The sequence below is a fragment of the Pyrus communis genome, chromosome 11 (genome assembly GCF_963583255.1).
Source record: "Pyrus communis chromosome 11, drPyrComm1.1, whole genome shotgun sequence".
NCBI lineage: Eukaryota > Viridiplantae > Streptophyta > Magnoliopsida > Rosales > Rosaceae > Pyrus > Pyrus communis.
In genome coordinates, this window is record NC_084813.1 from 2,001,592 (window position 1) to 2,014,808 (window position 13,217).

The 13,217-nt window shown below is 36.7% G+C and overlaps 2 protein-coding genes across 2 annotated transcripts; both read left to right on the forward strand.

Annotated features, from left to right (window-relative positions):
• On the forward strand, positions 1 to 4,339 carry LOC137708781 (uncharacterized). The gene is made up of 10 exons (XM_068447932.1): positions 1 to 577; positions 677 to 814; positions 1,139 to 1,327; positions 2,300 to 2,437; positions 2,508 to 2,629; positions 2,767 to 2,899; positions 3,025 to 3,154; positions 3,248 to 3,327; positions 3,437 to 3,571; positions 3,723 to 4,339. The coding sequence occupies exons 1-10, from the start codon at positions 80 to 82 to the stop codon at positions 3,984 to 3,986; spliced, it is 1,827 nt and encodes a 608-aa protein (XP_068304033.1). The 5' UTR covers positions 1 to 79; the 3' UTR covers positions 3,987 to 4,339.
• A 5,627-nt stretch (positions 4,340 to 9,966) lies between these two features.
• LOC137709483 (protein RSI-1-like) lies at positions 9,967 to 11,074 on the forward strand. The gene is made up of 3 exons (XM_068448576.1): positions 9,967 to 10,064; positions 10,355 to 10,379; positions 10,563 to 11,074. Exons 1-3 carry the CDS (start codon positions 9,987 to 9,989, stop codon positions 10,742 to 10,744), a joined length of 285 nt encoding a protein of 94 aa, XP_068304677.1. The 5' UTR covers positions 9,967 to 9,986; the 3' UTR covers positions 10,745 to 11,074.
• The last annotated feature ends 2,143 nt before the right edge of the window (positions 11,075 to 13,217 follow it).

Below are 13,217 nucleotides of genomic sequence, written 5' to 3' on the forward strand. Positions count from 1 at the left end.
TACTTCTTCACTCTCTCTCTCTGTCACTCAAGAAGGAAGCAAAAATCTAGAGAGAGAGAAAGAGAAACTGAAGCAAAGCATGGACGAGAATTCATCGGCACTAATCGAAGCAATTCTCAGAGAGCAAGAGGAGGAGGAGGCACAGAGATACGGCAAGAAGTTGACCCAAAACGGCGACGCTTACGCCTGGCAAACGGTATCGTATCCGAAGCGAAACCGGAAATCCTCCTCCAAGGCGATTCCTGCGGATTCCAACGGTGGTCTCCATAACGGTGTCGTATCCTCCGCCTCCGACGTGTTTCGGCCGATCGAGCTGCATTCCGAGGAGCGCCGTCGGAGAGTTCTGGAGGCTCAGTCCGCAGCCGTTTTCGGAGACGCCGCACCAGGCGGATCGAAGCGGAATTCAGATGACGACGATGAGGATAATAGCGATGCTGAGGTGGCCGGGGCGGCCGTCGAGAACGTCGAGGTGAAGAAGGTGAAGCAGAAGAAGCCGAAGAAGCCGAAGGTGACGGTGGCGGAGGCGGCGTCGAAAATGGACGCCGGTGAACTCGGTGCTTTTCTGGCAGATATAACTGTGAGAGATGCTAATCGCTTCTGTTTGTTGTCAAATTCTTTAAATTTGGGAATTCAATTCTGTTTTCTGATGTTTGGTTATGGGTGTTGGATTGGATAGGCATCGTATGAAACGCAGCAGGACGTACAGCTTATGCGTTTGGCGGATTATTTCGGCCGAGCATTTGCGGCGGTCAGTCCGGCACAATTTCCGTGGTTGAAGACGTTCAAGGAATCTTCTGTGGCAAAGCTGGTTGATGTGAGTTTTTACTTACACGTGTTTCTCTGCATTCGACTTTGAATATTTTTCTTAAAATAATCACACCAAAAAAAAATAAAAAAAATCAAAAAAATCAAGGCATCAAACTTTGGAGGACTTGTAGGAAAAGAAAAGGGCTTGTGATCATTTCGTCGTGTTTACTGCATATTCTGTGTACTGAATTGTACATGCATGCGGGTTTTCGATAGAATGTGAGTGTTTCGGAAAGCCCTTTTTTCGTCATTGTGTTTTCGAGTTGTGGAATTTATATATATGTTTCAAAGGGTCTCCTAATATCTTACGATTATGTTAATTGTCAAGCAGATCCCTCTTTCGCATATATCTGAAGATGTTTACAAGATATCGGTTGAATGGATCAGCCAGCGCTCTACTGAAGGGCTTGGATCATTCGTGCTATGGTCGTTGGACAGCATTCTTGCTGACCTTGCAAGTCATCAAGGAGTAGCCAAGGGATCCAAAAAGGCGGTCCAGCAAGCACCTTCAAAGTCTCAGGTAACTTTCAGTTGTTGCATGCATCGGATTCCCTGTTTAAAGTGTCTGGTGGTGTTGAACTTGTTTCTGCCTGCCTTGGTTTGTGACAAATTGTAGAAGGTGGATAAACTAACTAATAATGCTGCATCATCTTGCGAAGTTGGTGTAAAAATATGAGAAAAAACAGTGTTCGTGGGTCGTGGCCATGCTTTTGAGTTGAGAACTGTAGGAGCAAATTTGTCCTACACTTTTCGATCCATATATTTGAGATAAATACTGCGTCTACATTTGTAAAACTTTACCAGAATATCATGTCAAGTATATATTTTGTAGAATTTTACATAATTGTATTCATCATGCTGCTCTGTATTAACCCCTTGTTTCTTGAAATGATTTTGTTTGAATCCACTGCTATTATCTGTAATTATAGTTTGTCTTTGCTTTCGTCACATTTTTTCCTTTCTTTTCAAGTAAGTTCCTTCTTCAGCGGCTGCATTCTAGAGGATGCTTCTGTGTGCTAGCATTATTGAACTTTTAGATATCATATAATAACAGTTCCATAGCTTATCCAACTTTGTTGCATATGTGATCCGATGCCAAGATTGACTAGATGTTTTCCTACTCTACCATCCTGGAGATGCTCAAAATGTGGATTTTTTTACTCATTTAGTGGTTCATTATCCTTGGGGATAGCTAATTCGGCATTTTGTTTGTGGGAATGTTTCTTTCATCTAAAATTGGATTCGGCATCCCTAAGTTTTAAACAGCAATAGTAAGACTGCAGTGTTTTAAAATAGCATCGGAATATGGGGTTCAAGTTCAAAACTATTGCTAAAGTTACAATTAAATAACTTCTAAAGTAACAAACCTTTCTGCATCCTTGCCTTTTCTTTGTTCTTCCATTCAATTGGTTAACATTCTCTTTACCATTAACAGTATAGATTATATGTGCTTAAACCAAGTGAGTTATTAGCTGTAACCTTGGAGCTGCAGGTTGCCATATTCGTGGTTTTAGCAATGGTATTGCGACGAAGACCTGAAGTACTGATTAGCTTACATCCTGTGATGAGGGGAAGTCTGAAATATGAAGGCCAAGATAAGCTTCCAATCACAGTTTGGCTGGTTGCACAGGTAATGCATTGTGTTTAAACTTTAAAGTTCCTAAAATCATGGTTCACTTTTCTAAGTTATGGATATGCAGGCTTCTCAAGGAGATCTGGTTGTGGGGTTGTACTCGTGGGTGCATTTTCTCTTGCCTATATTGAGTAGCAAGTCAAGCAGTAATCCTCTGTGTAGAGACTTAATTTTGCAGTCTGTGGAAAGGTATGACGCCATTTAGATTAACATGAGTTCTACTTTCTTCACCTTACATGTGTACATGTCTGGCTTCCTTGTCACAGAGACCTGTCTTCTACGACTAATTCTGTTTTTTTCTGTTCTTCTTTTATGCGTGATGTCAGAATTTTGGCTTTTCCGAAAGCCCGTCCAATTCTGTTGAACGGTGCTGTCAGAAAGGGGGAGCACATAGTGCCACCATCAGCCCTTGATCTCTTGATGAGAGTCTCTTTTCCAGCACCTTCTGCCCGAGTTAAGGTGCGACTCTTCAAGGAGCCTTTGCATAATTGCAAAATTTTCAATTTAAACAGGAACCCCACCCTGTCTTACCCCCCTCTACCAAATAAATAATATGTGGAAAATTTTGGTTTGGTTTTGCTAAGGCAACTGAGAGGTTTGAAGCTGTTTATCCAACCTTGAAAGAGATCGCCCTTGCTGGTTCCCCAGGAAGCAAAACAATGAGGCAAGTCACACAGCAGATATTAAAGAATTCAGTTAAAGCTGTTAATGAAGGTAAAGCAAAGAACAAAAAAAACTTCTTTTCCTTAAAAAGTATTTCCCCTTTGAAATTCTCTTTCGGAGCTTGATGTATAGGGCACTTTGCAGGCATCCCTGATCTGTCTAAGGAAGCAACTGGCTTATTTATTTGGTGTTTGACGCAAAACCCTGAATGTTACAGGCAATGGGTATGAATTTTGATCATTGTTCTTTTACTTCTTTATTTTTTCATTTAAGGCATTGCACGAGGATTTAAATATCATCAATTTGCTGCTTCGCTGTGAATATTTGGAACAGGACGTACTTTATCTGGACAATCTCGATGCAAGCGTTGCTCTCCTGAAAAAGCTATCTGACGAGTGGAAGGAGAACTCTGTTAAACATGCTTCTCTTGACCCCTTGAGGGAAACTTTAAAGAGTTTCAGGGAGAAGGTAACTATATTCAGCTATCTAAATGACATAAATCTGCCGAGACCACTAATATTTTGAAGTGATGAACCCAGTCTTATTATTCATTTGCCTTATATTAATCCATGTTACCCTGAACCCGGTCTTATGAACTTATTTTCTGTTTTGGGTGTAGAATGATAAGGCATTGGCAGGGGGAGATGATGTTGCCCGCCATTCACTGTTGAAGGATGCAGACAAATATTGCAAGCAGATGTTGGGACGATTGTCGCAAGGCCATGGATGCATGAGGAGCGTGGTGCTTGTTTCTGTTGCCCTGGCTGTGGGTGCTGCGGTCGTGTCCCAAAACATACAACTCGAGGACCTCAAGAAACTTGCAGCCAACTCTCTAAATGGAGGAACTCACCAGTACTTAGTACTTACAGCATACCGGGTTTAATTAAGTCTGGCGTAGGTCAGCTAAGATAGGTGGCCCATAAAAGTATAGGCAGAGGAGGATGAGTTGACTGACTTGCAGCAGGTCTCAGTGGAATTAGAAGAGTGTAAGCAGCAGCGTAACCAAGTCTGTGTTGCGGTTTCTCAGGTTGTTAGCCGTATCTGGTTTTCAGCGTCAGTCTGTTGAGTTGAGTGAGTTGTTTTTCCTTTCAAATGGACTAAAACGTTATGGAGGCGTGTGTGTTTTGGGTTTTCTTTATTTATTTGTTGTGTCAATAGAATAATAGTGTGTTGAAAAATGCACATGCAAAATGGGCATAAGAAGATGGGAATGAAAGGCGGAATAAGTGCTTGAAAGAATGTGCACTTCTTCTCACTGTGTTCAGATTTGAGCCTCACCATTTTACTGTCTGTTATCATATTAGTATGTTTGAAATAAGAGATGGGGAATCCTTAAGGCCTCGTTTGGTGGCCGGGATCGGATTGGACCATATTTCGAATAGGCTAGGAATTGAAGTGGATATGGTGGGAGTCTTGTCTAGCGTTTGGTGCGGTCAATGACCATGCAAAAGATTTTGCCAAGGGTAGTGCTATTCAACGGTGGCTCCATACGGGATCGATCTTCTTGTCATATTCGTTTAATAACATACGGATCGATCTTCCTGTTAGTGAAATATTGTTATATATAAAAAAAATGAAAAAATAAAAAAAGCAAATCATGACACATGGCTTAGTGAAAAAGTGTGAACAATAGCTCTCTTTAAAAAAAGAGATGTTGTAGGTTCAATATTTTATAAGCTATAAGTTGTGAATCTGTTTGTTCGTGTTCATAAGTAAGGTGCAATTCTCAACTAGCCTCATATGAGTCCGAAAGGAGTAGATAACCATGGTAATGTAGCATTACTCTTCTTTAATTAACAAGGCTTACCAATTACGGTTACTATTTTAGTTGGAGGCTGGACTTGCACAAGATTAGAGAACAACTAATGAAAAAACTTATGTTATTATGTTGCAACATGTTCTTTCTCAAGTATTCAAGGGAGACCGATTTAGTGGTATCCCTCGTCACCTTATAAGTGAAAGTTCTTAAATTCAACTCTTCTGGATGACAAGTTTGTAACTAAATTATTATAACTAGCCTATTATGTGTTTTATCCCAAATACGTGCTCCTTTACAATTACAATTGTAATAAAAGTGAAAAAGAAAATCAAGCAATCAAGACCAAAGAAGTTTGTGAGCGAAGGACATGTACAAACATCAAACACATCAGTTCAAACTTAATTTTAAGTCTTTCCTTTTTCTTTTCTTTTTTTCTGTAGTTCATTTCGAGTTTTTCGTTCGCATCGGTTTGATTTTTTTTAGCAATTAATTATTGATTTAAGGACATGTTGACTTCCAAAAAGTATGAATTAGAATCATTTTCATTTTTGAGTTTTATGTGTTTTCAAACATAAGGGTAAACAATCATTTTACTCTTTAACTTATTTATGCGTTTACATACATGTAAGTAATGGAAAAAGATCCATAATCAAATACCTAAAAACAAGTAATCAAATCGACTAGGGGGACTAGTTGATCTAATTTGCTTTCCTTACCTTCTCTTATGTTTAAGCTCTCCAATATATTTACATTTTCTCATTTCTGTAAAGTAAACATACCCTAACTTTCTTCTGTGTAATTTAATTTACATTTATGTGTGATCAATGCTGTTTTTTTTTTTTTTTTTTAGAAAATCTCAGCAATACGAAAGAAATTTATTGATATGAAAAAGGAAGTTACACCTAATTAGGGGGGGGGGACATAAACCTTACCCCTCATAAAACAAGAAAACCAAAATACAAGAAAGAGAGGGGGTGGACATAAACCTTACCTTTCTTGAAAAAGAAAATACAGGAAAAGAAGAGGGACTTAAACCTTACCCCTATTGGAAAAGGAAATACAAGAAATAGAGTGGGGCATAGAGTCAATCCCATCTAAAATAAAACCAAAAAAGTTACATGTAAGATAAGCTGCAAAACAGAAAGGGAAACCCAAAATGATTAGGTAAAAAAGAAAATCACACATCAAGAAGAGGAGATATCCCATATAATCTGGCATGCCTAAGAAGTATGAATGCAGAAAATGAAGAATCTCTGTAGGAGGAGTTGCATGTCAAACAAGAGAAGATGAGAGAAGATGAGAGAAGCCCTAAATTGGCTAATTTGTCAGCGATGACATTCTCTTCTCGAAATGTATGAAAGCAGGCATTCCCTTCTTGAATGTATGAGAGCAATGGAAACCTATATGCTGCAATCAGGAAATACAGTTTGTCCAACGAGTCTGGAGTAACCAATGAGGAGAAAAAGATCCATAAGCAAAGCAAGATATTACAATAGAAAAGTCACTTTCAACCCATAAATTTTGTCAACCCCACGCAAGAGCCAACTCCACAACAAGGATGACAGTATGAAGCTCCGCGTAGAAAGAAGTATGATGCCCTAAACTCAAGGAGTAACCACCAAGAAAATAACCCACATAATCTCGAAAAACCCCACCACAAGCAGTAGGACTTGGGTTACCTTTAGCAAAGCCATCCGTATTCACTTTGATCCATGGAAATGGGGGATGCCAAAAAACAGGAACTATAAAATAAGTTTTACAAGACTCAGCCGAGATTCCAAGAGATACTAAAAACTGCTTATCCAAAATACCACATACATGACCTGGAGTGAAAACTCCAATCTGCCTAATCCAGGACAAAGTAGAGTGACAAATGCGTGGACAAGAAGGAGGCATTCTTTCAAACTTCACTTTATTACACATCTTCCAAATAGTCATTATTAAGAAAAATCATGATGCTAGCTAGACATTGCGAAGTTGTAGAGAAAATCTTTTTGACACAAAATCAAGTCATAAATCCGCGAATGAGCCTGTAAGCGGAAGAATAGTTCCAAATTGAGTAGCAAGCCAAAACCAAGCACGTTGTGCAAGTTCACAACCCCAAAATAAGTCAATAGACTCAGAATTTGTAGCATAGTTGGCATATTGGAACCAAAGGAATGCCTCGTCTTTGAAGTTGATCCTCTGTTGGGAACTTATTGAAAAGTATCTCCAAACTAAAATGGAGCAACAAGGTAGAATAAAAGATTGCTAGATAATGGAAGCCCAACTTTTAACAGGAAACAGACGACGAACAATTTCATAGCCATAAAAAAACAAAAATACTCCAGATGCAGAAGCTTCCCAAATTAACATATCATTTTCCTAATCAATTGGAACAGGCACCTCTAAAATATCTTTAGCCAACTATGGAAAAGTAACAGAAAAAAAGGAAGGAATAACCCATTTTCCTCCACGAAGAATGTCTAAGATCTTAGTGTGAGATAAAGAAGAAGCAAACTCAGTAGCACCAACGACCTCTACAATAGGTGTATCCAACCTCTTATCAACCCAAAGAGAAGCACTAGAACCATTCCCAATCACCCAACAACAGTTCTGAAACAAGATAGGGATAATAGATTTAAAACCAGGCCATATAGAAGATCGTTTGTGACAAGTATAGTATAAACGACCATGTAATTGAAATCACCCTCTAAAATAAACACTCCATAGAGAGTCAAAAGTAATAACAACCCATCCAAGCTTTAAAAGAGCCATAGTATTTAAAGAGCAAAGATCATATAATCCTAAACTACCCTCATTTTTGGGTGCACAAATCTAAGACTAAAAAACTGTGACAATTTTCTTTGAAGTCACATCACCGGACCATATAAAATTGCAAGCATCGCCAAAGAGACCTCAACAAGGAAGAAGGCATTGATAAACATAGAAACTATGCAAAGTATACTTTGGAAAATTGATCGAATAAGTTGAACTCTTTAGAAGTTTTCCTTTTCAACCTTTAACTTAGCTTTAGCATTATCTGTCAAGGCCTAAAGATGACACCTCCTATACTTGCCACGAAAAATCGTGCTGTTATTGTCATGGATATTATCCTTTTATCACTTAAACAACTCAGTTGAGCATCGAGATTTTCATTACCATATTTTAGAAGCATTTTTTATTCTAATGGTCAATTGCACATTTGTACACACAACTTTCACCATCTAAAGCTCACACCACGAAGTCATTTAGATTCCACTTTTTAGAGTGAAAATTTACTGAAAATTTGTATTCACAGTGTTAAAATGAATCTCACATTAATAGGAGGAGAAGCCTTACATATGTTTATAATTGCCAATTGTTTTATCGTGGAACATCAACTTTTTTCATGTTAACAGAGCATGTTGACCCACATGTGAAGCCCAACGGCCACACGTGCTCCACGTCACTCCGTTTGAATGTACAGACATTAGGCTTGAAAAATCATTACACGTGAGGAAGCATGAGAATGAATCCCAAATTGATAGGAGAATAAACCTTGCATGTACTTACAAAACTACGTAAGTTGGATTACTCTCTATATTGTCAATTGATTTTATGGTGAAACCTCAACTTTCTTCACATGGCTAAAATATAATGATACCAAGAGGAGCTTTTTATTAGTCTAGTTAAGATCAAGACGCATTACTACAGTTTAATAATATTTTTCTTTACTTGTGAGTTAAAAGTTTTAAACTTAAATTTTTTTAATGACGAGTTTAAAACCAGTTTATTTTATTAAAATACAAAACAAAAAAAACAAACAAATTGAAGGCCTCTTGCATCACCCACGATTAAAGATAATGATGTAACTACTAATTGACTTATAATAATGCTTCCATATTGGGTGCTATGATTCACAACTCACAGGGGATCTCGTGGTGGTAAATTAACAAAGCATATATCTAAATGGGGTTATTATATTAGGGATGTACTATCTATACTTTTTTTTTCTTTTTTTTTCTTTTACTTCTTATATATTTTTTGTTAATTTATATCCGTTGTTCTTTTTAATTTCATTTGATTCGATAGTCGAAAATTAAAAATATGTGTGAGAAGTAAAAAAATAAATAAAAATATATGTGAATATCATGTCCCATTATTTAAGTCGGTGGAGTGAGTTGCAGTAGATGAGAGCAAATCAAACTGTTTATATGTTGCAATTTGCACGATCTTTCACATGCAACATCAAAAGGACCACATCACAATTATTGACACACTTCACAATTCAGATGAGAGACATCATCGCATCGAAACGTTTAAAAAAGTATCAACAAAATATCCAAGTGGGATAACATAGGGGGCTGCATTGCATATATTACTATAATTCTTGGGTGAACTATTTAACTAAGCTATCTGGACACAAATTCCCATGTTCTTATAACTAAAGTGGTTAGAAGGGAATTTTTTGAATGGTGTTTTGAGGTATTAGATATTTCAAATTTTTTATCTCTTAGACTTTTGGCCAAACATAAAAACCAAGATTTGCGGTTGAAAAGCCACCTATACTTTAGAATACCTTAGAAGTTTTGTGATTAAAAATGTTCATTGTGTTCTCGAAATCTTATGTTTGTTATATTGAAGTGTTATTTTTATTCATTTGTAAGTATAACATTTTAAATTTAACAACAATTATGAATAGAAAGCTCAATTCAAATTACTAATGATTTATTATATGACTTAACTCAACACCTAGTTTTTACCGTCGATATCATTGCGAAGAAATAAAACTAAAAAGAAGGTGGTCTTGAAAGAAAAGTAGTTGGTCTAAAATATTACTAACAAAAAAGAAAGACAGAAAAGGTAGGGAATGAAGATTGGATCTGTTAGAAAAAAAGTGAAAAAAAGACGATAACATGGTGTTAAAGTTGACAAAAAAAGCAAAAGCCCGAAACTAAAGCCAAACACTAAACACGGCGCCTTCAGCGCATGCAGAACAATCCCACATGGACTTTTGAGGCATCGGTTCCCTAATCCCCCAATTCCACGCCCTTAAACTACTTGTTTTATTCCACTAATCCTAATATTATATCCTATAAATAACCCCACAAATCCTCCACTACAAAGTAGAAACCATTCCTCTTCACTCTCAAGAGTCAGAAAATGGCAGGACGTTCCTCCACCTCCGTCTTGCTTCTGGTTTCTCTGCTTCTTCTCCTCGCATTCTCTCACGTAGCTGAGGTACGTGCTCACAATCCATCTTCTTCGTTATACTGCATTGTCGAAATCTCGATGTCTTCGTCACTATTGACTATAAAAAATCATCGCCAATCAACTGTTCATACGAAATAAAGATTTGATACGGATCCTGATAACTTATACTTTTAAAAATTTATTTGGCTACAATACTTACGTGTATGATGTATCATATTCATATGCATGATAGTGATCTTGCTTTACAGTTTACATATATAGGCAATCTCCTCTTTTTTCTAATTTAGTTTCTTTTTTTTGTTTTTATTAATATCCAGGCTTACAAAACGCTTCCTCAGTCAGGTAAACATTATAAAACCGAATTCTTCAATTTATTTACTATTTTGTTAAATCTTCTTTTCTCTCTGTGTACATCAACTTCGAGGTTGCTCAAGAGTGTACATAGAGTAGGAGGGGAGGATTTATTCTCGAGTTCTTTTTTTTTATGAACTTGAACTTGACAATCGATGTTAATCGTGCGTGCAGCGTGCACACCGAGATGTAAGAACCGTTGCTCGGCGACATCGCACAAGAAGCCGTGCATGTTCTTCTGCGAGAAGTGCTGTGCCAAATGCAAATGTGTTCCTCCAGGCGTCGTTGGCAACAAGCAAATGTGCCCTTGCTACAACAACTGGAAGACCCAGCAAGGACGACCCAAATGCCCTTAATTTAAATATATTTTTATCGGAAACATCTTGGCTTTATATAGTTTCCTAGATTATTATTATTAATAAGCCTGTCACCATATTTTTTGGTATGTGACAGTTATGGTTTATATTTTTAGTCTAATACATTAGGACGACCCTAATGTTAATTTATGCCCTACTGTCCTAGTTTCTTTTTGGATAGTAGCTAATGCTCTTAAAGTTAAGCCCACATTTCCTCTGTCGCTTGTTTTTTCTTTCAATTCGATTTGTAAACTTCGATTCGAAACTGAAAGAATTTGGTATCAAAGTCATCGAATCAACCACCATTTTGTGAGATCCATGGAGATTTTATGTTCATTCTACAATATCGAGATTATTATTACCCTATTTATTGTCTAATATTGAAATAACACTGAGTGGTACAACTAGCTCACGTGTTGTGAACCACGTAGTACTACGGTTTAGTGGTATTCTTCTTCACTTATAAGTGAGATGTCTTATATTTAATTCTCGTCAATAGCAAATTTGAACCACATTATTGTTAACCCATTGTGAGGCTAAGCCTACCCCTCCCTCTTAGTGTAGATAATATCGTTTGTTCAAAAAAAAAAAAAATAAACCTCACGTTATGAATGATTGGATGATATCATACTTATAGTAGAGTGGGAAATATCAACTCTATCGAACACTTATATATTAACATGTGAACAATTAAGAGCTCATGCAGTAGCAGAGCCAGGCTGGGCACGTTGAGTTTACATGACTCCAATAAACAAATATTTTCTCTCTTGTTTTTTTTTTTTTTCATCAAACTTTTCTTCTTATTTCCTCTTCTTAGTACGACATTACTATGTGAACAACAAATATGATTAACTTTAGAATCGCTTATTATGACCTCATTGTTATATAATCCTGAATCTGCAGCTGAGCTCATAGATAGTATTTGGTCTTAAAACTAGCTTGTAAGAGAAGGGTTGGATACTTATCAATTTCTCAATGTTTTGTTTGTTGTTTCTTTGTTTAATCTTTCTATTGTAGAAATCCTCCTTCTATGTTGTTTCTTCATGCCATTTTTTTTACGTATTCATACCTTCTTTTTTTTCCGCGTATTTAAAGTGTAGACTTGTAAGTGAGAGGTTTTAAGTTCGATTTTTGCCAAAGGCAAGCTTATTGTAAGGCATAGCCCACTCCTCTACCCGTTTAGTGTAGATACGATCATTTGTTAAAAATAAAATTTTTTCAAAGGAATATAATAAACCAAATAATTGAAGAAAATGACACCTAATAGATTCACGTTTAATGTTTTGAACCGAAGCTAAAGGCCCAAAATAAAATGAACTTTAGCGAAAAACTCATGATATTGTTCACTTTAACGAAAAACCATAATTTTACACTAAAAAATCAATTCCGGTACTATTCATTTTACCATTTATTTTGTCCTTATCATTACAACTCAAAATTTTTAAATTCTTTTCATTAGTTTTCCTCAAAATAAATTGTTTTACATTTATCCATCCATCCACAATGGATTAGGATTTCTGTCTTTTAGCAAAGAGTTTGTACAGTTGTGGTGAAGCCCAATCCATAACATCTGTCCACTTCAAGCAAACTCCAAAAAACTGAAAAATTAAATAAATAAAAAAATTTGTGAACGTAAATGCAAGTAAATTTGAGTAGGTCACTTACTACTACGATCTAATGATATTTTTTTTTTTTTACTTCTAGGTAAGAGAGGTATTAGGTTCGATTCTCGTAAAAAACGAAGTTGAATCACATTATTACTAATCCATAACCAATTTTAGAATCTTAAATTAAATTTTAATCAAACATTCTAATCCCTTACAATTCTAACAAAAAACTCAGGTGAAAAGTCTTAATGACCTTTATTTATACTAAACCTCTCCGTCTCCTCTTCCTCTCTCCTTTCTCACAAGCTTGAAGCGCTACAATTATTGCTATAGTCGGGCAACAAGGGCTGGTCCTACCGGCAGCAGCCGTTTTCTCGTCCTTTATGGGACCATTCTGCAGTGCCAGAATCCAAAGAGAGGTCCGCTCTGGTATCACTCTAACTGCCCATCAATTCACTGTTTTTTTTCCCTTTCTGTTTTTCAACCGATGAAATCCTGAGTCAAAATCCATCCAACCAACCAAAAGAACCAGAAAAAAAGTCAGACCCTTAAATTATGTTCTAATCTCCAAATTAGATAGCAGAATAACCCAAAAATTCAATCTTTTCCTTATCCAGAACCAGAAGTCTCAAAATTTTCACTAAACATTAAACCCACAAACTGCAAAAATAAAAAATAACCCAACACATATCCTGTAATGATCTTATCCTAAGCCAATGTTTACCTAGGACTCAAATCAATGTTTTGCTCCCCTGATCGTAATTTTGAGTTAAAGATGAACGACGATTGAAATTTTTTGCTTGGTAAAAGTACAACGTGCAGTATCGGCCTTGAATTATCAACTTCCGTGGCCGGAACCGCATCTA